At 39.1% G+C, this 26,970-nt stretch overlaps 1 protein-coding gene across 4 annotated transcripts in view; it reads left to right on the plus strand.

The window, feature by feature from the left end:
- EFL1 (elongation factor like GTPase 1) overlaps positions 1-26,970 on the plus strand; it is a 158,799-nt gene that overhangs the window by 86,141 nt on the left and 45,688 nt on the right. For all 4 annotated transcript variants that reach the window (XM_038420081.2, XM_038420080.2, XM_038420082.2 and 1 more), the window contains one exon: positions 21,150-21,281. In XM_038420081.2, coding sequence (XP_038276009.1) covers positions 21,150-21,281 — 132 coding nt within the window. The remainder of the gene's footprint in view (positions 1-21,149; positions 21,282-26,970) is intronic.

Consider the following 26,970-nt stretch of genomic DNA (forward strand, 5'->3'; position numbering starts at 1 on the left):
ATCTGACAAAATCACGTGAGATCCAAATTTATCGGTTATATTTCCAGAGCTAAACAAAACTTGGCTTTACTTTCTCTGCGGGAGAGGGAATTGTTAAAGGTGACCAGCAAAGGACTTTGTAAAATTGGGTTTATCCATTTATAAGGGGGGGGGGGAGAGACGGGGTTGTTTATTTTTGTTTTGGGTTTTTATTTGTATTTTCTTTTTTTTGCTTCCTATGATGTATGAAGTGGCCCTGAAAATTTGTTTTTTTTAAATTTTTGATTCCCCCTCCCTCTCCTTCTTTTTTTTCAACCTTAAAAATGTAATGAATGTACTGTCTGGTCTTGCCTGGCTTTATTGGAGGACCATTGGAAAATGTGGGAGATTTATTTTGAGCTCCTGGCACTTTAACTGAAGGTTGATGAAGTTGGATCTTTATCAGAAGCTATCTTTAGACACAGTGTTAATTAGCTATTGGAATGAAATAGATGTGAACAAACCCAAAAAAGAGTTGTAGTCACTCTGACTAAAAATGTCTTCCCCTCTGAACAGCTCAACTTTCACTTGTTTACTTCTTGTAGTGATTTTCACAAGCTCTCCAGCCATCGTAGATTCTTTCAGTCTAGATGGGACTTGACTTTGAAATGCATAAAAATAGTAATCATTCTTTAAAGCAGCAGCAGCAACAACAACAAACTTTTCAAGTCTTATTTAATGTCATAAAATTCCTTTCAACATCACTTTTTTAAAAATATATTCATGATCCTTGTAGCACAGAAAGCATATTTTTAGTAGGTACACCTTAACACCTTTTTCATCATTGTATCTAATGTGGGGGTTAGAAAAATTATACCAATTTCCCCTTGATCATTGAACTTTATCATAGAACTATCATAGAAGTCTGTAAGGAACTGAACCTTCCCTCCTCACCAAGAGGTGTGGCACACTGAGCTATTGCACAGCCTGGCCATAATAATGATTACATGAGTGGTAGTAGCGGCCACACCTTACCCCCCTACATACATGCATCTTAGTGCTCAGAGAATTTCTCTAGTTAATGTAAGCACATGCAACAGTCTTCTACTTTCCAGACTCGCGTACAATAGCCTTCCCAAATCACAACATGGGCCCACGAAAAAAGCCACCATGTAGCATGGTTCTTTTGGGTATTGTGGATGGAGTGGAGTCTCCACAAAGTGCCTCTGCTCTGTATATTTCCTGCTGTAATTTTGATCTTCTGTAGCCACCCTATAGGGTCCTCAAGATTTGAGCCTAAGGTTGGAGACTGAATTTGCATGCTTGAAGTATTTAATTTTCCTACAGTAGATGTAATTATTGAATGTAAACAGAAGCACCATGGTGGTACATAGCATGTGTGCTCATTGCCATATGACCGTGGGGTAGTTGAAAAAGAGCAATATTTGTGTTGGGCAATCAAGTACATTAATGACAGACCTTCGAGGTTCATTTTTTAATATTTAAAAAACTAACCTTGAGGGCAGATGGCCACAAATTTCAGTCATTCTAGGGCTTTTTTTTTTTACCTATTTTCCATCTTTGATGATTTCAATATTAACAGAACAGTCATTAATTTCAGATTAGAGGTAGGCAATTCTTTTTCACAATTCTTTTCTCTCTTGGTTTCTTGTTGTAAAGCTTGCTCATGTAAATAAAAGATCAAGATAAAACAAGTTAAAAACCTCAAGCTTTCAAAAATCATAAATACACAGGTTCAAAGCTGCAGAATCAGATTGTTTTGCCAGTTTTGAAGAAATTACCCAGAAACACAGCTGAAAGGGACGAACAGCTGCCAAATATACACAGAAAAATCTTTCTTTATATAACTTGTGTGTAGGCCAAATATAATCGTGGTTTTGTGGAAATATCTCTGGGCTTGCATCATATTCATCTCTCTTTGTGGTTATCACCAGTCCTGTACTGGAAAATTAGTTCATTCGTTGTTCATTTTTTGTGGGATTGGATGAATTTAAATTTTCTCAACTGCAATTTTAAGAGGATTAATTTTATATTTTACAGTTTGTGCAGAACAGTCTTGTGAAGTATCACTGATGATCAGTTAATGTTCTTTGTTCAGATTCTAGTGGGCAGGTGACCACATTGTAACTGGAACCTTTGTTGATGGTGTCAGCATAGGGGCCAAGGAGGGCACATTTTTGACTGAATTACTCTCGCCTCAGGCCTAAAGGTGATTATCTCCAGGTGAGCCCTGAGACAGTGGTGCAGCAGTGTAAGGAAGCTTCTCAACAATTTCCAGTGCTGTCAGTTTGACACCCTTAGAAAAGCACTGTTATGCTGAAAGAAAAAATGATGACTTTGTTAGTCAGAAAGTTCAGTATCTCCACAGTTTTATGGAAGGTTTTCTTTGTTTTTATCTTAATGCTTTTAGGCAAAGTTATTTCCTTTATCTATGGTTACTCAATTCAAATGGAACATCTGTTTTTTTTTTTTTTTTAGTAACATGCAGTTTCATGGTTTCCCTCAAGCACAGTGAAATGAAAGGTACTAGTTCAGGATTTCAACATGATTTCAGGCTGACCGTATTGAAACAAACTTTCCTACATCTCAGTTGTTTGCTACAGCAAGCACGTTAAATTGCCTCTAAAGTTCTGATGGTCATTTTTTTTTTTTTTTCAAGTCTTAAGTAAGTTCCGATGTATCCCTGTCAGGTCAAATTAAAATAATTTACTCCAAGTAATTATCAGTAAAATTTGGTTTATGGTTTCAGAGAGCCTTTAGCATTAAGATGCTTTGGATAGTGTTAAACACCTTCCACATATAATAATGGAAATATTAATTTAATGGACAGGTTACCTAATAAGATTTAAACTTTCATACAAAATATTTGTGTCCTTAATCTATTTTACAGTTGGCATGTGGTCACATTACAAAAACCACCACTGAAGTAGACTTACAGTATATTAGCATATATGTGCAGCTGAAATACCTTTCACTGCTTCATCTCCTGAATTGCACCTAAAGCAGGTTGCGCTGCGTATCAGAAAGAAAATGTGTAGTATGTGGACTCTTGGCAAAATTGTTAGATGTATAGTTTAGAGAGAAGAGAAGTTAATATATTATACAAAAAGACACCGAGTCATGCTGATAAGAATAAGTATAAAATATATAAATATAAAAGATTGCATTGTTTGATCATGAAACATGTAATCGTGTTCTTAAAGTTTGTCGGTGCATATAAATAAGGGGACAGAGCTAAAGTTATGAACTCAAATCTGAACTTTATAATTACATGGCTTTTTAGTGCTTAATTGTGCAGTCTTAACACACTCTTAAATGCAGGTTTTTTAAGAATGTTAGATTAAAATGAAGTTTAACTGGAACTATTTGAAAATCAGGTTCATTTACTTTATTTCTGAGCCACAGAGATTAGCTCAGCATGGCACATGGAATGTTTGTATAGGTTCCTAGAATGTGTTTGTCAGTACAGGGGAAACATTATTTGCAATATAATTGGACAGTTTTTATGTATTTCATTAGTAATATTTAGCAAACTAAATGTAATATAATATGTTAAAACTTTGGAATTGTATATTAAGTTAAGTTAATTTTGGCTTCAGCCGTTTGTGAAATTCACTAAACCTATATGGACTATCAAGTAATGTTGGCCTTAGATTTTACACTCTTCAAAGTAAATTTGTATGTTTTAGCAAAGAACCTCCTGATTACATCAGCATGTCTTTCGATGTCTGCTTTCCATATTTGTCTGCCATATATTCATTTTATCACTTAAAAGTATTTTAACCTAGAGTTTTAAGAAATATTCAGATTTCTATATAATTTTTCTAAAAACATTTTCTTTCCTAGTTCTTATTCTAATCCTGAATGTAGAATTAAATTATTAAATTATGTAAAATTAAATGCAAAAAAACTGTATGCTAAAAAAAATTAACGTTGCAAAGTCAAGCACTCAGAAGTTAGAAAATGGCAAAAGTAAGATTGCTTGTGCAACCTTAATTCAGCCCCTGCTGTTTATGCATTATGATATAGTCTTAAATTACATGATCACATACTATTGTTCAACAGCATCTCTGCCTTACTGAGTGCACAGAATAGCCCTGCTCTGGGGATGAATCAGGGTTTTGTAGTAGAGGAGGCTGTTGGACATAGGACCTTGCCTCCTTTGTTGCAGAAGATGGAAGGTGTATAGTAAATGAAGCAGGGGTCTGCAGGAAGAGGAAGGACGTCTTATGATTAAGACACGTTAAATAGTGCCCTGGACAAGTGGTTTCTGTTCTGGCCTTTGCCATAGAGTTCCTATGTGATTCTAGGTTTCAGAGTAGCAGCCGTGTTAGTCTGTATTCGCAAAAAGAAAAGGAGTACTTGTGGCACCTTAGAGACTAACAAATTTATTAGAGCATAAGCTGTCGTGAGCATCCGATGAAGTGAGCTGTAGCTCACGAAAGCTTATGCTCTAATAAATTTGTTAGTCTCTAAGGTGCCACAAGTACTCCTTTTCTTTATGTGATTCTAGTCAAGTCACTTAAACCAAATTTTTCTAAAGTGATCATTGATTGTGTCCTTCATTTTCTGGGTGCCCAACTTAATACAATGGGGTCTGATTTGCCAAAATGTTGAGCACTCGGAGCTGCAGCTGAAGTCAATGGGAGCTGTACTTCTTTTTACCTATCAAGTGCTATATGATGCCAAGTACTTGGAGAAATCAGATCCTAGGTGTTTCAAATTGGGCACCCAGAATTGGTGGCTATTTAACCTTAATCTCTCCGTGCCTCAGTCCCCTCCCCTCAGCATTCAAATCCCACAGCTTCCTTCCTCAGTGGTGCCTAGGTGCTAGTAAGGAGCAGGAGGATGTCATTGAGAGCACAAGAGAGACAGACCCTCTCATTTCCAGTGCCCAGCCCCACCCTGGAACATCTGGTAGAACCCATTCCAGAGAAAGTTCAACTTCACCCTTGTAACCCAGGACTGGATGGAGTATGCTTATTTGGTCTGTGTCTGATGCACAATCTGTTCAGCACGAAGAGGTGTGAAAAGTTTGAGCCTGATCAGTGAGGACAGACTCTGGAGATTTTAGCTGCTAAAATCAAAGTCTCTACTGAGCATGTGCGAATTGCAATTTTTCAAAGGCATATAACTTGACCAAATTTAGCTGGATTTTTCATGGCAACTGCAGGAGGCACATTGTGCAAGTCCACTCTGTGATGGGTTGGACCCCCCTCTTTTGAGATGCCACCTGATGTACTGGGGTTTCACTGAGCCTGCCTGCTCCACCAACCTGGGCTCCCTCTCCCTGTTTTGCTGAATCATGCTTTCCGGCAGAGCACACACACAGGTAGGGATGCACCAGCTGTAGAATCACAGAGAGTCTGCAAATAACTCGCTATGGGAATTGCCCAGCACTCACGTGCAGCTCCCCTCTGGAAAGTACACCCAAAATAATATTGTCTTGCGCTATAGAGAAATACATACAATGTAAGCTCAAAATTGGCCCCCTCACTCAATATGGAGGAAGATGTGCACAACTTCTTGCCCTCCCCAGTTATAAATTGCACAAACTGGTTTTATAATGAACAAAAACAAGTTTATTAACTACAAAAGGCAGATTTTAAGGGATAGCGTACAGAACAAAGCAGATTACTAAGCAAATAAAACAAAACGCGCATACTAAGCTTAAGATCTTAAAAAAGAAAAGGAGTACTTGTGGCACCTTAGACTAATAAATTTGTTTGAGCATAAGCTTTCGTGAGCTACAGCTCACTTCATCGGATGAAGTGAGCTGTAGCTTATGAAAGCTTATGCTCAAATTTTAGTCTCTAAGGTGCCAAAAGTACTCATTTTCTTTTTTGCGAATACAGACTAACACGGCTGCTACTCTGAAACCTGTTAAGATCTTAAAGAAACTGGTTTCAAGAAGTAATTTCTCACCCTAAATGTTGCTTTGGGGCAGGGTGCAGAAATTCTTGAAGGTTAGCTACCCTGCTTGCAACTTAAATCTTCAAACACCATATTTACAGACCAGATCAGTTTTCCAGCCTGAGCTGAACTCCTCCTCCCCCCCCCCATTTTTTTTATTTCTCAGAACTTTCCAGCTGTCATCTTGGGTGGGGATTCAGTGAGGAGTGTACCCAGATCAACTTGCTGCCCAGCCTTAAATAGAATTTACATAAGGCGGGAACCCTTTGTTTCCCAGTCTTGACCTTTCCCTCCTTTTAGTGGAAAATCATTAAGTTCAAGATGGTGTTTAGTACCAGGTGACATGACCATCTGACTTTGTAGTGTCAAAGCAATGTCCTAGCTTCTCAGGAAGGAAAGTGATTAATATCCTCAAAGTCTTATTGTTTCTTTCTAATGGCCCGTCAAGGCTGATGGCCCGCTATCTGGTGGGTGTTTCCCAAGTACACAGACAGCTGTAATTGTTATATAGTCAATATTCCTAATTTTAGATACAGAAATGATGCATGCATACAAATTGGATAATCACATTGGGTAAATCATAACTTTTCCAATATCTCACGACCAGTCTTGCATAAAACATATCTTAGTTATGCCATATTCATATCATAACAGTATTTCTATGAAGAATATGGAGTGTAACGTCACGCAACCCAGTGCCAAAGTTGAAGTCTCTGCTAATGGAGCATCAGAACTGTTCCAAGAAAGAGTCGCCGTAACTTTTTAACATGGGCAAAATGTATTCTTGTCTATCCTCTTTCTTGGAAATGAAAACCTTTTTTTTGGAAATTTTCCAGAAAAAAATTTAGGCTGAGGAAGACACCCAGCATGGAAAATTTCAGCCTAAGTGTTAGATTGTCAAAGTTACAAAACAACTGAATAAAGAGCTTTATGTAAACTGTCAGGGAATCTTAATAGTTGGTGATACTAGCTCCGCCTATAATATTCCAACCTAAAAACTCTCATTTTTATTTGGTACCTATATAGCTCTTTAGAAAGCACATACAGTGTTTGGCTTTTGAACTGTCAATTTTTTTGTTCTAAAAACTTGCATGTCTATCTTGGTGCATTGGTATGTCTTATTTCTCATTACTTCAATAAAAATCGAGGTGCTTCGTCTAATGTCAACAAGGAAACATCGACAAAGCAAAGTCGCCAAAGCATGTCTACTTTGCTCCCTCTGTCAAAAGATTGTGCCCACGTTCATGGCACCATTGTCAACAGCGAGAGCAATGGACTGTGGGTATGTATCCCACAGTGCCTGGCAACACCATCGTCACTAGGTGTTGTGGGAATGCGGAAACAGAGCGTGGCGCATCCTGGGATGTGCAAAGTGTACCGTCATGCACCACTTTTTGTCCCAGCCCTCCAATGGTTTCTGGCTTCCTTTTGCGCAGGTTTTCCAACTGTCATTTTTTTGTAGTGCACGCTAGCATCTGCAGTGAGAGAGGATGGATCCTGCACTTCTCTCCTATGCGCTGTTAACTGTCATGACAACATCACACATAGCAGTACAGTTACTCGCAGAGTTACTCGCAAGTTACTGACAGAGGATGAATCGCAGGCACTCAAGTGTGATATGGACAGCAGCAACTTATCAGTGCTTTATGCATTCACAGAGCAGCTTCATACGGTAGACTGTTGCTTTTGAGTTAGGGAAGCAAGCACTGATTGGTGGGATTGCATTGTCATGCAGGTGTGGGATGAAGACCAATGGGTACATAACTTTACGATGCGTAAAGCAACCTTCCTGGAACTATGTGCTGAGCTTTCCCCAACCTGCGGCACAAGGACACCAGATTGAGAGCTGCCCTTTTGGTAGAGAAACGTGTTGCAATTGCTATATGGAAGCTGGTGAATCCAGACTGCTACCGGTCAGCTGCAAATCAATTTGGAGTAGGAAAGTCCACTGCTGGGGCTGTATTACTCCAAGTGTGCAGGGCAATAAATCGCATCCTGCTGCGGAGGACTGTGACTCTGGGAAATGTGCATGAAATAGTGGATGGCTTTGCAGAGATGGTTTTCCCTAACTGTGGCGGGGCAATTGATAGCACACGCATTCCAATTTTAGCGTCAGACCACCTTGCCTCTGAATACATCAATAGGAAGGGATACTTCTCCATGTAGTTGCAGGCGCTTGAGGATCGCTAGTGGCATTTCATGGACATCAGTGCAGGCTGGTCTGGAAAGTGCATGACGCACACTTCAGGAACAGTGGCTTGTACAGAAAGCTGCAGGCAGGGACTTTCTTTCCAGACCACAAGATCACAGTGTGGGGCATGGAAATGCCCATAGTAATCCTGGGAGACCCGGCTTACCCCTTACAGCCCTGGCTCATGAAACCTTACACCAGACACCTGGACAGCAGCAAGAAGCATTTTAACAGGCTGAGCAGGTGCCGCATGGTAGTCGAATGTAGCTTTGGCCGTTTGAAAGGTCGCTGGAGGTGTCTCAATGGCAGGCTAGACCCTACCAAGAATAATATTCCTGTGGTCATAGCCGCGTGCTGCACTTTGCATAATCTGTGTGAATCTAAGGGTGAAATGTTTGCTCAGGTGTGAAGCACTGAGGCAGAGTGCTTGGCTGCACAGTTTGAACAGCCAGATGCTAGGGCTATCAGAGGAGCCCAGAGGGCTCTATTAACATCAGAGAGGCTTTGAGGAACCACTTTGACAATGAGGGGCAGTAACATATGTCTGCTTTGGAGTTGCTTCCCTGGTGCATCCATGTACAATTTTGGGGCCCAAGATCCATGCAACAAAATGCTTTAGAATCTGTTCCCGAGAGTGAATTGATTGCTATATGCTTTTGTAGAACACAGAATAAAAACGTTGTACCGTAAAATACCTTGGCATTTATTTATTGTTAAAAAGGGTAAAATCTCACAACTGTGTGTAGCTCCAGCAATCATTGTGCAAACTGTGAGGGGGGTGGAGTGATGGGGAAACTCAGGAGGGCTGTGAAGTGAAAAGGAATGTGTGGGCATCGGGGGGGGGGATTGGCAAAGAATTGTGCATCTGCATGTCTGCAGTGGAGGTCGACTACGGATCTGCTCAGTCTGCAGCTGTATCAAAGACTTGAGCATCTCTGTCTAATCCTCCATCACTTTTATCATCCGCTCTGTTGCTTGCCTAGCAAATGCAGCATTCTCTTTTCTGTCCTGCCTTTTGGCTTTCCAGCACTCTTCGCATTCCCTGGTCTGTCTCTCATCGCATTGCAGCACGTCTTCTTTGCTGCGCCTAGGTTCTTCCTTATCTGCCGAAGCTGGTCGGTAGGGGTGTATGGTATGTTCCTCCAGGTCTGTGCTGAACAAATGAGGAATTGTTACATTTCAGCAAACAATTTGAAACATTTTAGTAACAAGGACCTTTTTCTAGTAGAAGTCACTTTCTCTCTGAGACTCTAGGCAGGCACACAGCTCTGTGAGCAACCCCAATCATGATGAGTGGGGGGGAAGGCAGTTGTGCGTACAGACAAAACAGTCATGGCTTGCAGGGCAGCTTTGCTGGGAACTCCTTCTAAAATTATCACACACTTTTTCACAGGCAGCCAACCTGTTGGCTGACATCTTGCTGCTGCCAGGAAAATGAGGGCACAACTGTTGCATGCTTGCATCTTTCACTCAGGTTTATATGCAACTCAGCTTTGTGCCACTTTGGTTCCAGCTCCAGTGATTGCTAAATTGCATGGTACAGTTTCCTACAATGGGAGAACTAACAAGGCTGCAATCCCTTGGAATCTGCGGCCGAGGATTAACAAGTAGCGCTTGGAAACTTTCCAGAGACTCTCGGGAGAATTCCCTGCAGGTCTCAAGGTCCATGAACACCGTGCTTGGCCATGCAGATTAGCGACACAGGGCAGCGTCCAGCTCACAGAAAACACTATCTGCCTCCCACTTCTCGATTCCCTACACAAGCCACAGCAACTTACCTGGCGTCTCATCTGCTTCCTGCTCCCCATTGAGCACTTCTGGAGTGGAGAAAAGTTCCTGGTTGCCTGCCCCACTGGGAGCACCACATCCTCTTCTAGTTTGACTTCTTCATCCAAAATTTCAGCCTCTGGGTTACCCCCTCTTTCTGCTGCCTCTGATGTATCCACCAGGCTATCGGCAATGTAGGTGGGGTCACCACTGAAGATAGCATTCAGCTCCTTATAGAAGTGGCAGGTCTTAAGTACAGTACCAGAGCAACGGTTCTCCTGCGCCTTATGGCAAGCCTGCCTCAGCTTCTTTATCTTCGCTCTGCACTGCTGCGGGTCCTGATCACACATGTCCTTTCACACAAGCCTCGAGAAATTTGCCCATATGTGTCCCGATTCTTATGGGTCACTCGCAGCTGTGACTGAACAGACTCCTCTCCCCATATACTGATCAGATCCAACAACTCAGCGGTGGTCCAAGCAGGAGCACGTTTGGTGCGATAGGCAGCCATGCTCACCTGGGAAGCCACCTGAGAAGCTCCTCTGGGAAGCCAGCAAGCAGGAAATGAGATTTAAAATTCCCGGGGCTTGCAAGGGGGAGGGGCGGGTTGGCTGCAGGGCAGCGGAGTTCAAACTGCTGACCAGAGCGGCAGCATGGGAATTGTAGCACGCTTTCTGGAGGCCAGTTAAATCGGGGGAAAAAAAGCTTTGGTGTTTACACTGGCTGGCTGTTGACAATAAAGGGAGGGGAAAAGACAAAAGTCTCTCGCAGGGGTGGAAGTCTTTTGTTGCCAAAACTTGGTGTGGGTGTTTTTTCTTTTTTCAAAAAAAGTCACAATGCACTGTATATGCTATCGCTGTTGTCACCAAAGGCAGTTTTTGGTGACAGAATTTGCCAGTGTAGACAAGCCTAAGGTGACGCACCAACTGCACGTTGTCTGTTTTTGCAACCCACTTAGAACTCTTTTATGTGACCCACTGGTAGGTTATGGCCCACAATTAGGGAACCACTGACTTAAAGTTTCTTTAGAGTTAGAGATAGAACTCCTTTTTCTTGAAAAACTTTATTGCAAAGATTTCTAAAGCTGTGGTCTGTGGTGATTTTAAGAGACCCAGCTTGGTTACACGATATGGGCTCCACATTTTTCCTGCTGAGAGAAATAGAACTGATGGGACAAGGAAATGAAAAATAAAAAGGTAATGTGGTTTCAGAGTAGCAGCCGTGTTAGTCTGTATTCGCAAAAAGAAAAGGAGTACTTGTGGCACCTTAGAGACTAACAAATTTATTAGAGCATAAGCTTTCGTGAGCTAGAGCTCACTTCATCGGATGCATTGAAGTGAGCTGTAGCTCACGAAAGCTTATGCTCTAATAAATTTGTTAGTCTCTAAGGTGCCACAAGTACTCCTTTTCTTTTTAAGGTAATGTGGGTAACTCTTTTATTCAGAAAGAACAAAGCAATTATGCTGAAAACAGCTATGAACACACAAATAATTTCCTAATATTACTTTTCTACATTAGCAATTACTGAAGTTGCTGCAGGGATCATATGATCATGATTGATTAGGGAGGTGATCCAAATGATCACAAATAGGAGTAAAGATGTTCACACTGAAAAAGGCTGATAAAATCTCTACCATGAGATAGCCTTTGTGTCTTGACTAGCATACCCTCCCCACCTCCAACCCACACTTTAGTAAAACAGATTCTAATGTATAAAGGATAAATTCTTCCCTCAGATGTCCAAAGTGCAACATTTAGTGGATTCACTGGAGTCCGTGATGAATCTGAGGACATAATAGGTGTCCAAGGCTGTATGTGAACCTTTGTTATGAGTAATAGCTACTTTGGCTTGCCTAAAGTCACTTCAGTTAGCATTATTTAACTCTGCTTTGTAAAATACTTTGAGATACCTGGAATATGAAAGGCATATTCTTAAACCAAATTCTACTTTTACCAAAAGCATTTTTCTCCCTGATAAAAGGTCTCTTCTTAAAATGACTGTAGAGTTCCTCCCCTATGATCATCACCTTGGAAGTTAAATGAAATAGGTAAAATGGTTGTAAATTAAGTGCACTGAGGTGGACTGTGTTAACACAGTTGCTGCTTTGTGTGTGGAAAATACAGAAATAGGTGTCTTGCACTGTAGTCCCCCAGAAGTGGGGATTCGGAGGAAATCCTGTTCTCCAAAAAGAGAGGAGGCAAGTAGTTGGGCAGAGTAAAGGAAACAATCTTCTTCTCTTCTGCCTTATAGCCCTGGATCTACTGCTTTCTATGAATCACAAATTTTCAGAATATCACAGATATCATCAGTAGTTAACTTATCATGTATTATTTGTATAGCCATAGTGTCATGACCAGTACCCCTACCCCAAAGAGCTTGCAATCTAAGTATGAGATGAGAGGCAACAGATGGAGACAGGGAAGTACAAGGCAACAGTGAAACAACGCTGCTTGGCATGATAGGCAGTGGTATTAGCACACCAGTGGCCGAGACATTGTCAAGTTTATTGTAGACTTTATCGCAAAGGAGAGTTTTAAGAAGGGGTTTGAAGGAGAATAATGAAGTAGATTTGTGGATGTTTATAGGGAAAGCCTCATAAATATATTATTTCCAAATATATGAATATTAGCTGATATTAGCAATATTGGGCAAACTAATGCTATGCATAAGTAAGTTTATTTTCAGTATGCTTTGATAAGAGGTTAGGAACTTCTGAGTCAATTACAGTTTTTCAACCTAGATTTGCTTGAATTGTAAGTCTCCTGCTGACTGTTGTAATCATGGATGCTTCTAATAATAGCTCTTTACAAAATGTTTCTTTCCAAATAGATCACTTACATTTTAGAAAATAATACTGACTTCGGTCTTTTTGTACTGTATTAAAGAGTTATAAAAGCCTTTATTTTTAAACCCTTCAAAATGAGGTATAAATACTAGTTTAAGATTTTCTGTAAATGCACAAAATCTTAATCATGTCTCCATTTACATGAACCAAGTATTAGTACTCAGTCTTTCTTCACTGACCAGAGTGGTATGCCTGTAGCATTTCAATCCCAAGGCTTTGTGTGTCATGAAGCCTTAATCTTTCTAAACAAACAGCATTGATAAGAAGTGATACATTTGAGTGGAGACAGTATCTCATTGGGAAGCTTATTCCATTAGCTCTTTGTTTTACTCAGTTCACTTAAAGTGTTAGTCCAAAACATGACAGGTCTCCATTCCAAAGCAGTCAAGGATCCTTAAGTGGTGATATCATCCCTGAGAGTAGATAAAGATCCTCTGAACTGATGTGCTGAGACTAATAACAATGTGATAGAGGTTAAAATTTAAACAGCCCTTATTTTGTTTTGTTTGGTTTTCACACAGCAAAGTAAATCATTTCCTTATCTGATTGAAATAGTTTTCTAATAGCTTGTGCCTTGCTGCATTTTCTTGCATCTAGAAGGAACATACTAATTCTTTTCACCTCAAGAGAGATTAATTATTTGTATCCTGTAATATATCTACCATGTGTCCATATCTTGACAATTGAGTTCTGTTGAAAAGGTGTACTTTACCTTTAAAGGTCACAATTGTTTTGTGTCGGGTGTGATGGGTGACAGCTAAATACAGAACCAAAAAGTAAATAAAGATATGTCCTAAACCTCCTAGACCACTTCGAAAATTTCAGCAATAATATCTTGGCACTTTTATTTACTTTTGTTGTTAACCATATCATTATTTACTTTTCATATTTTGGTCAGAACATAGGTGATGCAGCTACACATATTGTTGATTTGTTGCTCAAAGCTACTAATACAAATAGTTACTATACTCTAGAAATAGGAAAGACCTTAGTTAATCTAATCTAATCCTATCAATGCAGGTTTGCTCCCTATTGCACATTTGCTAGTGATTTGTTCAGACTAATTTTAAACGTAGAAGTGATTGGGCTTCCAGCATTTTTCTTAACCCTATTCCATGGTCTGTATAGTAAGGCAGTTATGTTAATCCAGTGTTTCTTTTGAACTCACAGGTTGGTAACTACTGTAGAGATACTATCTCTAATGATCATTAAAATTCACTTTCACAATGTGAACAATTTGCCAAACCAATCTGAATATAGCCTATGTAAAAAATGAGGTTGTAATTACACTTTTATGTGGACCGTACTCTTAATACGTAACTGCTTTAAAATCATCAAAATGATCCAATCCCAAAAGAAAATGACCTTCGTTTGTATCCTCTTTAAACATTCTCCCTTCCCTATTTTCTGTATGGTTTTCTTTGTAGCATGGTCAGCCTTCTGAGTTCAGCTGGTTGAAAAATCTATTTTATTTTCCACTAAGCAGTTTTGAAGAAAACAGGATTTTTTGTTTTCATCAAAAACTTTTGTCTTGATTCTGTTTTGGTTGAAAAGCTGAAAACCAAAAAAAAAAAAATCCATTTTAAAAACAGCCAAAAATGTGTAGGACTTTCAGCTAGCAATTCTGGACAGGATTGATTTCTGTGGGACAAGAGTAAGGCCACTGGTAAGCGTTTTTGAAATCTCACCCTTTATGCCAGGTATTAAAAAGCCGGGTTGTATTTGTTATGCATGATGTCACAGTTGCTAGGCCAATGTGCACCTCGGTCCCCTTTCTGGACTCTCTGTATGCATGCCCTCAGGTATGATGCCTCTTACGTTTAACTAACCTGGGGTAGAATTCCACAGATCTACAGCTCTTATTGTCTCACTGTTTCCTTGTACTCTCCCTTCTGTCTATCCATCTGTTGTCTCCCCTCTTATGCTTAAATTGTAAGCTCTTTGAGGCAGGAACCGTCTTTTAGTTTTGTGTTTGTACAGCACCTAACATGAAGGGGAGGGGGGGCTTTGTCCATGCCTGGGGTGCCTAAAGTTGCGATAATACAAATAAATAATAACTGTTAGACCATGTGCTGAAATACCCTGTGCATCAACCATTCTTACTCTGCAAGTCTGACTGCAGTTCTTTGAGCATCTGTGATCAGTGGTACACAGTGATCATAGTCTTTTTTTAATACAAAAGCATTTTTTGTTTTTCAGTTGGAACAAAGCATTTAGAGAAGAAGGATTTTAAAACACCAGATTTTAACACACATGGTTATCTTACCCACAGGTTTACTATCTCATGATGGTAAGCTAGGCAGGCCTACTTTCCTCAGACTCCCCCAGTAGGGTCTCGTATATCTCAATCTAGTTCCCCCAAACAACTCCTCCAATCTCTTGAGGGTATTTTTCTTTTTAAATGTGCCACATTTCTTTTCATATCTTATGCTTCCAAGAGTCTTAACAACTCTCAAGTGTTTCGTGAGAAGTGGCTTGTCGTGAGCCATCCATTCCCATCCTACTTGCTTTTCCCATAGCTCCCTAATTAAATTAGTATATTAATAAAATAAATATCCCAATAACCAGTTCAACATAAAGTATAGTATTCATAAATTGTTACAGAGCAGCTCTGCTACGGTCAGAGATGACATTTAAGATACAGTGCATTTCAAAAGGTATCAGTATGTCTTATTTTGCATAAGAAGTTGGGTTATCTTTAACAAATTTTGTTTCTGATTTTTGCACAAGTAAATTCTTAAATAGTTTTGTATGTGGTAATGCTTTTTCACTGTGATCTACTCTTTTGTTTGCCTTCCTAGACTTGCTCCTTAGACTTCATCAATTTGGGAAATTTCCCCAATTGCAGCAGCCAGTGGCCAGCCACCAGCTTAGCTGCACTAGTGCAAATCTCTAGTAAAAAGGCCAGTATAAGCCACAATTTACATTGACGTAGCTTAACCAAGTTTCAAGCAGGGGTCAGTTGTACCAGAGCAAAGGTAGCTTATAGTGGTTTACCCTACTTGTCAAATGTTTGCATTAGTGCAGCTGTACTAATAGGTGACCTCCGATGGTTGTAGGGTAACCAGACAGCAAATGTGAAAAATCAGGGCAGGGGGTGGAGGGTAATAGGAGCCTATATAAGAAAAAGACCCCAAAATCAGGACTGTCCCTATAAAATCGGGACATCCGGTTACCCTAGATGGTTGAAATCTTTAGTGTAAACAAGACCTCAGAGTAGAAGGCAGAGAGTGAGGGAAGTGACCGTTCTGTTGTAAAAAGAAAAAGGAGGACTTGTGGCACCTTACAGACTAACAAATATATTTGAGCATAAGCTTTCATGAGCTACATCGGATGCAACCGATGAAGTGAGCTGTAGCTCACGAAAGCTTATGCTCTAGTAAATTTGTTAGTCTCTAAGGTGCCACAAGTACTGGTTTTCTTTTTGCGGATACAGACTAACACGGCTGCTACTCTGTTCTGTTGTAGTGTCTTCACATAACCTCCTGTTTGGACATTTCCTGTCCAATCCCTGAGTACCACATTTCAATTTAGGGGCCAGATCGTACAGACAGTACCATGTATATCCTTACTCCCCAATGTAGTTATTTTAACGTCAGTGTGACTATGCACAGGAGAAAAGATATGGACAATAACGGTTTGCTGAGTAGGGATCTGTGCCATCAGAACTGGACTTGGAGCCCGTGCTTTCAGCTAGGAAATAAAGTGAGGATGTGTTACATTAATATAATCCAGTGGGCTGAGAAAAACTGCTTAATCTAGATGTTACCCAGTCTAATAGGGTTGAGAGTTTAGACTACATGCTTATATTTTCAAAAAGAAAAGGAGTACTTGTGGCACCTTAGAGACTAACAAATTTATTAGAGCATAAGCTTTCGTGAGCTACAGCTCACTTCATCGGATGCATCCGATGAAGTGAGCTGTAGCTCACGAAAGCTTATGCTCAAATAAATTTGTTAGTCTCTAAGGTGCCACAAGTACTCCTTTTCTTTTTGCGAATACAGACTGACACGGCTGCTACTCTGAAACCTATGCTTATATTTTCTTTTCTTTTGGTAACCACTCAGATTTTAAGTGATATTACGAGATGGGCAAAAAGTCAATCTCTGTAGTTAATAAATTTGTTTGTTTATTCTACCTGAAGCAATGCGTTTGGTTTGAAGTGTGTCAGAGATTCCTCTTGGGATAACAAGTCTGGTACATATCAAGTTCTTTGTTAAATTGACAAACTCGTATAAGCTTGCAGCGTTCAGCGGGCCTAACTGGACATTGCAAGACAGAGGTTCCTAGGGTTGTGTCTGGGACCGGAGATAATGGCTAGTATCATTTGATTACACAATCCAAGGAGCACCTTACATGCCAGAGGCTGTGCGTGAACAGTCTAGGAGTGGGGGTTCTCACAGCAGAGCCAGGTAAGGCTGGCTCCCAGAGTCAAGGATTGGAGTGACCTAGCAGATCATTGGTCCGGATAACACCAGAGGGGAACATCACACCATGACCTAAGTGACACATACTAGTCCTGCAGAGTTTATAAACTACAACACGTTTCCTGACCTTGCTGACTGGAGTGGCTTAAAAAAAATACCAAATATTTTGAAAATTAACCATAAAACTTCCTAAAGGCATAATTCTTCATTGAATTAACCAAATTTAGATTTTGTAAACTGTTCTTGAGAGATGACCATTCAAAATAATTTAGAGAGCATTTTTAAAAGGAAAATACCAATAATTTTTCACTCTTATCTCAAACAGTTTCTTTTTTTCTGTCAAATTCCATCTTCCCTCTGGTCCCCCAAAATCTTCCTCTGCAAGATGATCACATCACAAATAAGAATGGTCAGGTAAAATGGCCTTGTTTTAATGAAGTTAGGTGCTGGAGGGTACAAAAACAGTCTTACAATGGAAAGCCAATTACTGACTTAACTAAGGAGTAGCTGCTCTGTATCCATAATTCAAATAGTTAATATATTGAGTATTGTTTAGAATATCTGAAATAAGTTATCTTTATAGACTTTGCAGTGGTTTAAACATAATGATTAAATGTTTAAGGTATTTTCATGATGGCTCTGTAACTACTATAATCCTTTTATTCCCATTTTATCTGGTAAATTGGAATTATTTATGTACTCCCGTCATCAAAATGTTGTGTACTAAAATATTATGCATTAAAAATTACACTTTCATAATCACCTTATTGGTGTACATAAATTTCACATGTAAATCTGCAATGTCCTGTTGAAATCTGTTAGGCAGTCAAAACATCTGAAACTCCTGTATCTTTATAGGTTTTGCACAGATTTACATCAAAATTGGCCACACTAAATAAATAAAAACTCGCATCTGGGTTGGGAGTTGGCTATTGTAATTGCTTCATGCTGTAATTTAGCATGCAAAGCTATAAACCTCTCGTACTGGGATTTTGATGGAAACACTGACAGGTTTGGACTGCATTGCCAGATGCCAATATAATACACACTTGCTCTGTGCCTTTTTAGTTTTTTACTTGATTTTTTTATACTCTAATACGCATCAGCAAAGAGGTAAGTTTGATCTGTGATAAGAGATTTAGTAACTTGATTCCTCTGGTTCATATTGTGCTGTGAAAAGAAGCAGCTCACTTCCCTGTACATCATTTCTTTACCACATGAAGAGCAGAATAAACTGAGCATCCGTTTAAAAAAAAAAAAAAAAAAAAAAGAGGACTTGTGGCACTTCAGAGACTAACAAATTTATTTGAGCATAAGCTTTCGTGAGCTACAGCTCACTTCATCGGATGCATTCAGTGGAAATGCACTGAATGCATCCGATGAAGTGAGCTGTAGCTCACGAAAGCTTGTGCTCAAATAAACTTGTTAGTCTCTAAGGTGCTACAAGTCCTCCTTTTCTTTTTGCAAATACAGACTAACATGGCTGCTACTCTGAAACCTGAGCATTTGTTGGCTCAGTCCTTGGTGATGATGAAGGTCCAGTGTTTGTTTTTCATTTCATGAGCAAAAAGTGTATGCAGGTCATAGGTCAGGTGCAGGATCTGTTTATGAAGAAGTTTTTCCTTCATAGCATCTGCTGTGCTATTTTTAAACATTTGGATTTTCTATTACTTCCAGGCAGGTTTTCCCTAAATAGTACCATTTCCACTTAAAATGTACCCAGTTGGCCAAAAAATGAAGCCTTCTGAGCTGTAGAAGCAGCCTAATGCTGCAGATGCTGATTCCACGATGGGTTGGCTTTTCTAGAAATGCAATAGCTCCCTTGTTCAGGCCAAGGTGGTGGTGTGAGAACAGACCAACTCTGGGTCTGGCCTCAAGTCTACCAGACGAATTTAAAAAAAAAAAAAAAAAGTGTGTGTTGTGGCAGTGAAGGCACAAGGAAAGAATTACTCTGCTCATACTTGGTTGCTGGTCTGTTGTAAAGGGGAGCACGCACTCATCCTAAACATTCAAATTTAATATCCTATACTTCCTTAAAATTGAGAACTTCAAGTTTAAGAGGTTTGCTTCTGAAATCCTTAGTTATTAAAGATGTGCATTATTAATGTACCCTGTGCTTCAAATATGTTTCCAATTTCAAAATTTCAATGAGCATTTGTTGTAAAACCAGTAAAAATGGTTGCATTTATCTATATAACCTTTGTCATTTTTTACTATGTCAGGTTGTCATTGGAACAGCTTTCAGAGTAGCAGCCGTGTTAGTCTGTATTCGCAAAAAGAAAAGGAGGACTTGTGGCACCTTAGAGACTAACAAATTTATTTGAGCATAAGCTTTCATGAGCTACAGCTCACTTTATCGGATGCATTCGGTGGAAAATACAGTGGGGAGATTTATATACACACACAGAGAACTTGAAACAATGGGTTTTATCATACACACTGTAAGGAGAGTGATCACTTAAGATGAGCTATTACCAGCAGGAAGTGGGGGGGGGGAGGGAGGAGGAGGAAAACCTTTTATGGTGATAATCAAGGTGGGCCATTTCCAGCAGTTAACAAGAATGTCTGAGGAACGGTGGGGGGGGGGAGAAATAACATGGGGAAATAGTTTTATTTTGTGTAATGACCCATCCACTCCCAGTCTCTATTCAAGCCTAAATTCATTGTATCCAGTTTGCAAATGAATTCCAATTCAGCAGTTTCTCCTTGGAGTCTGTTTTTTGAAGTTCTTTTGTTGAGGGATAGCCGCTCTCAGGTCTGTAATCGAGTGACCAGAGAGATTGAAGTGTTCTCCAACTGGTTTTTGAATGTTATAATTCTTGACATCTGATTTGTGTCCATTTATTCTTTTACATAGAGACTGTCCAGTTTGACCAATGTACATGGCAGAGGGGCATTGCTGGCACATGATGGCATATATCACATTGGTAGATGCGCAGATGAATGAGCCTCTGATCGTGTGGCTGATGTGATTAGGCCCTATGATGGTGTCCCCTGAATAGATATGTGGACAGAGTTGGCAACGGGCTTTGTTGCAAGGATAGGTTCCTGGGTTAGTGGTTGTGTTGTGTGGTGTGTGGTTGCTGGTGAGTATTTGCTTCAGGTTGGGGAGCTGTCTGTAAGCAAGGACTGGCCTGTCTCCCAAGATCTGTGAGAGTGATGGGTCATCCTTCAGGATAGGCTGTAGATCTTTGATGATGCGTTGGAGAGGTTTTAGTTGGGGGCTGAAGGTGATGGCGTTCTGTTTCTCCTTTTCTTATTGGAACAGCTATAACTAGTGAGTTATAAACAATGTCCGTGTGTGCTGGGGAGTTTGCTCCTCATATTTATAATTTGAAGGCAGCAGGCATGAACCAGCTATACTGTACCTGGGAGCCAAAACTAAATGTGTATTTACAACAGCTATTTTACATAAGTACAACTGTTGTTCATTTGTCTCCTCGGTGGTTTTTCTGTTTTTTTTATCACTAAATGTTGGGCTAATTCTCTTCATCCTCTCCAACAGGACTCAATGTTTTAGGTTAAGACCTTGTGACTCACTGACTCAGTGTCAGGTTGCATCAAGTATTTCATGTTGCAAAGTCAAACCACCACAGAGTAACTTTGCATTAACGGAAAAAATTGGAATATCAGAGGAAAAAGTCCTCATCCTTTTTCTAGCATGTATCACTGTGTTTTAAAACCTGCCTTTCTTAATCTGTATCTAATATACATTGTTCATTCAAAAAATAAAAAGGGAAATCCGTGTGTATTGAGGCCAGAAAATATGATCTCCCTTCCCCAAACTGAATCTTTTCATATCCAAATTGCATAAAGGTAGCTTTGCAAATGTCTTGTAAGAACAGTGAGAACTTTTTAATGACTCTTGTTGCCACATCCTTGTTGTAATCAGAGTATTTTTTTTTCTAGTATTGCTTTGACAGGGTAAGGTAATTTTTATTCGATTTTGTTAAAATATACTGTACTTTTATTATGGTAACTTTTCCTCTCTTATACATGCAAACTTCTGTTCTCTGTGCTTATTAGGAATAGGAGGTTTGCAAGAGTTCGTACTGAAGTCAGCAACTTTATCAACGTCACTAGCTTGCCCACCATTTACACCTCTCAACTTTGAAGCTACCCCTATTGTGCGAGTTGCTGTTGAACCAAAACATCCAAGTAAGAGTTTTTAGTTTTTCTCTTTTGTAAGTGAAACTCATTTTTGAATAATAGCTTTATAAGTGAAGTTTTGACATGGTGGTCTTTGAGTATTAACTTTTTCCTTAAGCAGGAAGGGAAGTATCATTTTTTTCAGTATAAAATGTGGTGGTGTTCATGGCCCCAGTCCTACAGGAGGCATTGATACTGATATACATTTCTGGAAACGACTGTAATAAAAGATAAAAACAATCATATGCATATATTACATGTGCATACATACAGCCAGAAGCTTTCCTTGGAGGGAAGACCTTCTCTTGAGCTCACAGATATTTCTGAACTGTAAATTTTGTCTTTTTCCAAATAGCAGTTTATTTACATTCCAAGAGAAAATACCCTTGTACAAGGGTTTTCGTCCCATTAACTCCTCATTTGCATAAGTATTTACAGGATTACCCATAATCAGGGCAATTGTTTCTAACAATTTTTAAAAATTGCTTTAGAACTATGGAACATAGGACTCATCTTTTTAAAATATCACTTTTAGTTGTAATTATGGTATACTAAAAAGGAATATAAACCAAATTCCTCTAGTTTCTATGGAATCAGAAGAGAACAAAAATATTTTCAGAAGGCTGCTGTATGATGTATGTATGACTTTTTTTATTTGTTAGTTACATTTTTTTTTTTTTTTTTTTTTTTGGAAATCCAAATCAGCCCCTTCAATAACAGGATAAATGTCAGCTACTGGAAAACAATCGTGATTACCAAGCGAACGCTGAGTTAAACTTCCAACAAACACAGCCCAAAATAAATATAGGGACAAATGGAGGGTGTGAGAGAAAAACCTAAAGAATTAAATTCCAGCTAAAATCCATTTGGTTCATGAGTTTCATCCTATGTTTACTTATTGAAAATATAATGTACAGAACCAAACAAATGTGCTTAACTTTTATAGCATCATGCACTCACCAAAATTAATAACTGGAGAACTTTTTAACTTGTGAAGTATTTGTGTGAACTTGTGTTTTATTCATTTTATTAATGTGGTTGTGGGACACATTTCTCACTGTAGCGGAGAAAAGTGCTGTGAGAAGAAGATTTAAAAAGACAGTCATTGAATCACAAAGGGATTAAATATGTTGTTACATGGAAACAAAGAACTATCTATTTGAAAGACTTTTTCCCCCTCTGTCTCCCCTCAGTACCCTCATTTGTACTCATCATTGTGATTCAGACATACAGCCTCAGACACTCAGGAGTTGCACTAGTAAATACAATTCCCTTCTGTATAACACTCTGAGATTAATGTTCTTCCCCTTTGGTCCCCAGATCGTAGGCTGACAATGTTAACTTTGATAGTTCCTCTCTTTAGGCATACCATATTTGGTACCTTTCTCAGACCTGAAGAAGAGCTTTGTGTGGCTTGAAAGCTTGTCTCTCTCACCAACAAAGGTTGATCCAATAAAAGATATTACCTCACTCACTTGTCTCTCATATTTGGATTCAGTCAGACTGTTAGCATTTATTTTACAGATATTTATGAAAATGAGGCTAAAACATTCCACGCAAAGAAATAAGACTAAACAAACAGAATCCTTCACCTGTGTCTATCTTAAAATAATGACTCTTGCAGTAAGGAAGACAAGAAAATGTAAATGCTAAGCTAAATGATCTTAAGATCTTGTCCTTGTCATTGTCACTACCTGACACATCTCCCATTACACTCATCCCTTAGGTCAGGTGGGATCAGGCCCTTTTGTCCCCATCTTTTGTTTTGGAGGCCTCTTTGCACTCAGAACTTTAAGACTCATTCTTTGAAGTACTCTTTTTTCTCCCACCCTCTCTTGCACACATTTTGATCTGCAATTCCATTGTAATGCCAAAGATAAGTTTAATAAATATGCCTCCAACAGAATAGAGAACAAACAATAACATTTAGTTCATGCTTTTTTAATATACTTTAAAACTTAACTTTCAAATTAGACATTGCTGGTGTATTTTCAGCTCAGATATGAAATCTGGTTAGTAACAGAATTATTTAGCGATGAATCTGTGCTGGTACTAGAACTCAGACAACATACCAGCAACCTAAAAAGAGAAGTATGCGATCAGATCCTCTGGGAGGACTACATCATTGAATATACCAAAGAGGATAACTGTGTTTTTTGTACATGTACAACTTATGTTGGGGGGAAAGTAAAACTTTTGAACTATAAGCCTTTGAAACTCCTGCATTATCATTAGACGGATGGTATAGCTTTTAAATTGAATAAAGAAATAGTTACTAACTGCATATCAAACAAAAATGCATGCATAAAGCTGAGTGGAGCTAGTGGGCCAGATTCACTCCTGCAGCACCATATCAGCTTCCTACCCCTACTCCTGTCAGGATTTGCTTGAGGGGAAAAGGGAAATAGCTCTAAATTCTGACTATTGCAGTCCTGTCATGAGAGGTTGACATGACATGTGCTGAATCAGCATATCTCCTGAATGGCCTGGCCTCATCCTCTCTTTGTGGACTGTATTTAAAAAAAAAAAAAAAAGAGTACTTGTGGCACCTTAGAGACTAACAAATTTATTTGAGCATACGCTTTCGTGAGCTACAGCTCACTTCATCGGATGCATGTAGCTCACAAAAGCTTATGTTCAAATAAATTTGTTAGTCTCTAAGGTGCCACAAGTACTCCTTTTCTTTTTTTTGCAAATACAGAGTAACACGGCTGCTATTCTGAAATTTGTGGACTGTGTGAGCCAGTCATCTCTGGTCCCAAGTAGATCGGCAGTTGTGATGGTGTACCCCTGCTCCTGATGAACTTTCTAGCCTCAGAGTTCCACAACTGTGGAACCACCTGATATCTGGATTTTTTTTCCATACTTTCAAAATCCTTGTGTTTGTAAACATGTAAACATGCCTGGCTTTGACTTTTTAACACAGCTGTTTTTTTATGGCATATCATTTAGTCTATTAATACATATTTACAACCTTACTTCCAACTGAATAACCTTTTTTGCTGAAGAATACTTTTATTGTAATCTCATCGTATTTCAATTTGTCCAGTTTCCATTTGCTTCTGAAATGTTGACAGAATCAAAGTAACTGTCTTTCTGTTCAATTACAAAATTTTCTGTAACATTAAGACTATATGTTCTGCAGATTAGGGTTGGACTGTGTTACTGGACAGTTAGAGAGACAAGGAGGGTGAGGCAATGTCTGTTATTGGACCAACTTCTGTTGTTGAGAGAGACAAGCTTTTGAGCTACACAGAGCTCTTCTTCAGGTCTGAGAAAGATACTGAGAGGATCACAGCTACATACAAGATCGAACAAATGGTTCAGCATATGTAGTTAACACACATTCTAAGGGACCATTCAAAGTGAAGTGACCCATTAACACCCCTGTAGTCATAGGACAAAAAGGGGGGTTAGTGGGTTACAAATTACTGGGCAGCGTACCATTGACTGTTCCAGTGTTTTGAATAATGCAGGAGTGGGGAACCTGCGGGCCGGATCCGGCCCCTTACTCATTTCATTCACACCTGCCTAACTCAACTGAGGGGCAGCGGGGAGCGAAGGTTTGAGGCTTCCTCCTGCAGCGGGGCGAGCTGGTGCTCACAGATCCAGCCCCGGGGCGCTGAGACTTGGGGCTTCCCACCCACGGGGCTGGAGCCGCGAGCGCTGGCTTGCCCTGCTGCAGGGAGCGGGGCAGGACTCCGAATCTTGGGGCCCCCCTGCCCCCGGCGCATGCATGGGGCTGCACGAGCACCGGCTCTCCCCCTCCCCGGCAGGTGAGTTTAACATGCATGGCCTGCCATTTATATTTTCAGTTGGACTATGGCCACTGATACAAAAAGGTTCCTCACTCCTGGAGTAATAGATAAGAACATTTCATGCATCCTGCAGTTGTTCATGCAATTTTGGAAGTGTTCTGGATTGAAATTTTCTAGATCCACTGAGTTTAAGGGTAGGTCCATCGTTAATCCATTTATATTAACACATTAAGACTTTATCTTGTGTAAAACTCTTTCTTACTTGAAAACATTAAGTAAATGTGATTGTGGCACTGCAAAGTATTTTTGGTAGGAAGATGTTCAGATCAATTTCAGTAATGTTGTGTAGCTCTAGCAGTTACTACTCAGATGTTTTTAGAAAGAAGTTTCCTTTGAATCTGCTTTGAAATGGCATCTGTGTTTTAATTTGGAGAAAATTATTGTTGTTAATAAATATAATTATTGATAACTGTCCCTGTAAATGTTTGCACTGGGTGCAAGTCCTGCACATTGTGTCAAAATCTTCATGTAGAATTTCCATTAGCTCTCCAAACAAGCCCACCTACTTATCTGCTCCTGAGGAGCCAACTGCTGAAGACGCTGAACAAAAACCTGCAATCCTAGGGCATATGGCCTGAAAAAACTCGCCCTCATTTTTTTTCCATTTTTGCAGTTTATCCAGCTTTCCACATTGTCTTGTACATTTATGAACTTAGCATAAATGAGTAAAGTCATATTTATTTTAATAACCTCTGGGAGCAGACAACAAACAGGATGTCAAACTCTTCCTTGGAATGTGAACATTTGATCATAGAAAATCAGTGTGTATTCTCTGCCTTGTATGTCAAGTAAGAAAAGAGAAAAATAATTTAAAGCTTTCATATTGTATTAATTACATTATGAAAATCTATTGACACATACGAAATACTGTTTTAAAAAAATTCTGCACACAACTGCAGCATACACCTGCCATGCCTCACTCATATGGAGGGTTATTCCCTAATTTTCCATTAATTTTAAGATGGTTCTGTTCTTAAAGCATCTTCCTCTTAAAAATTAGTTATGTATTTCATACAAAATAATGAAAATCTCATAGTTAAGGGAGTTTTCTCTTTTTCAGAATATCACAGCTTGATAACTCTGAGTATTTTCCAGTTTGTGTATTTAAATCCTTTCTGTGTTTCCCTCTATCTTACTCCTTTCCAGTAGTGCTTTTGGAAGATTTCTGTTTGGATATTAGTAACAATGATACAGTATTTAAATTTGAGTACTTTTCATAGCATCATGTAGGTTTGCAAGTACAGTTTTGCAAATCATTTTTTGTGTGTATAGTTTAAATTAGCTTTTAGTAAATAAGTGGTGGTGGTACTTTTTGACAAATAAAAATGTATCTATTTAGCATTGTATATATTATCTTTTGACAGTCAGTACAAATAAGGGGCCAAATCCTGAGATTCTTGATCAGTTTTTACTTGGTTCATAATCAGTGGTAAGTAAGGACCTCAGGACTGAGTTCAGGATACCCAAGTGTTGCTAAACTTGGCTTGGGTAGAAATCAATTTTTTTTAATTTCAACAGATAATATTGATGTTTATTTTTAAGTATTTTTATTTAAATTTTCACAGTTATGGGAAATTATAGGTAGGACAGACTATAATAATTTAATGACAGTAAATGCTGAGATTCAAAAAGTTAAAGCTTTATAACAATTAAAGCACAAACTGTCAACATATACAAAGTAAATAACCTTAAATCAAACTGTTTTCAAGCAGCATTTTTTTTCCTTTGCCTGTCTGTAAATTTTGATCATCATCATAATAGTTTTTCATCGGTTTGAATGCAACTGTTACCAGCATTTACTGATAAAAAATTTCTAATCCTCCCCTAATCAAATTTATGTATGTATTCTGTCAGTGCTATCTTAAAAAGTATCCTCTAAA

The sequence above is a fragment of the Dermochelys coriacea genome, chromosome 10, assembly GCF_009764565.3.
Source record: "Dermochelys coriacea isolate rDerCor1 chromosome 10, rDerCor1.pri.v4, whole genome shotgun sequence".
NCBI lineage: Eukaryota > Metazoa > Chordata > Testudines > Dermochelyidae > Dermochelys > Dermochelys coriacea.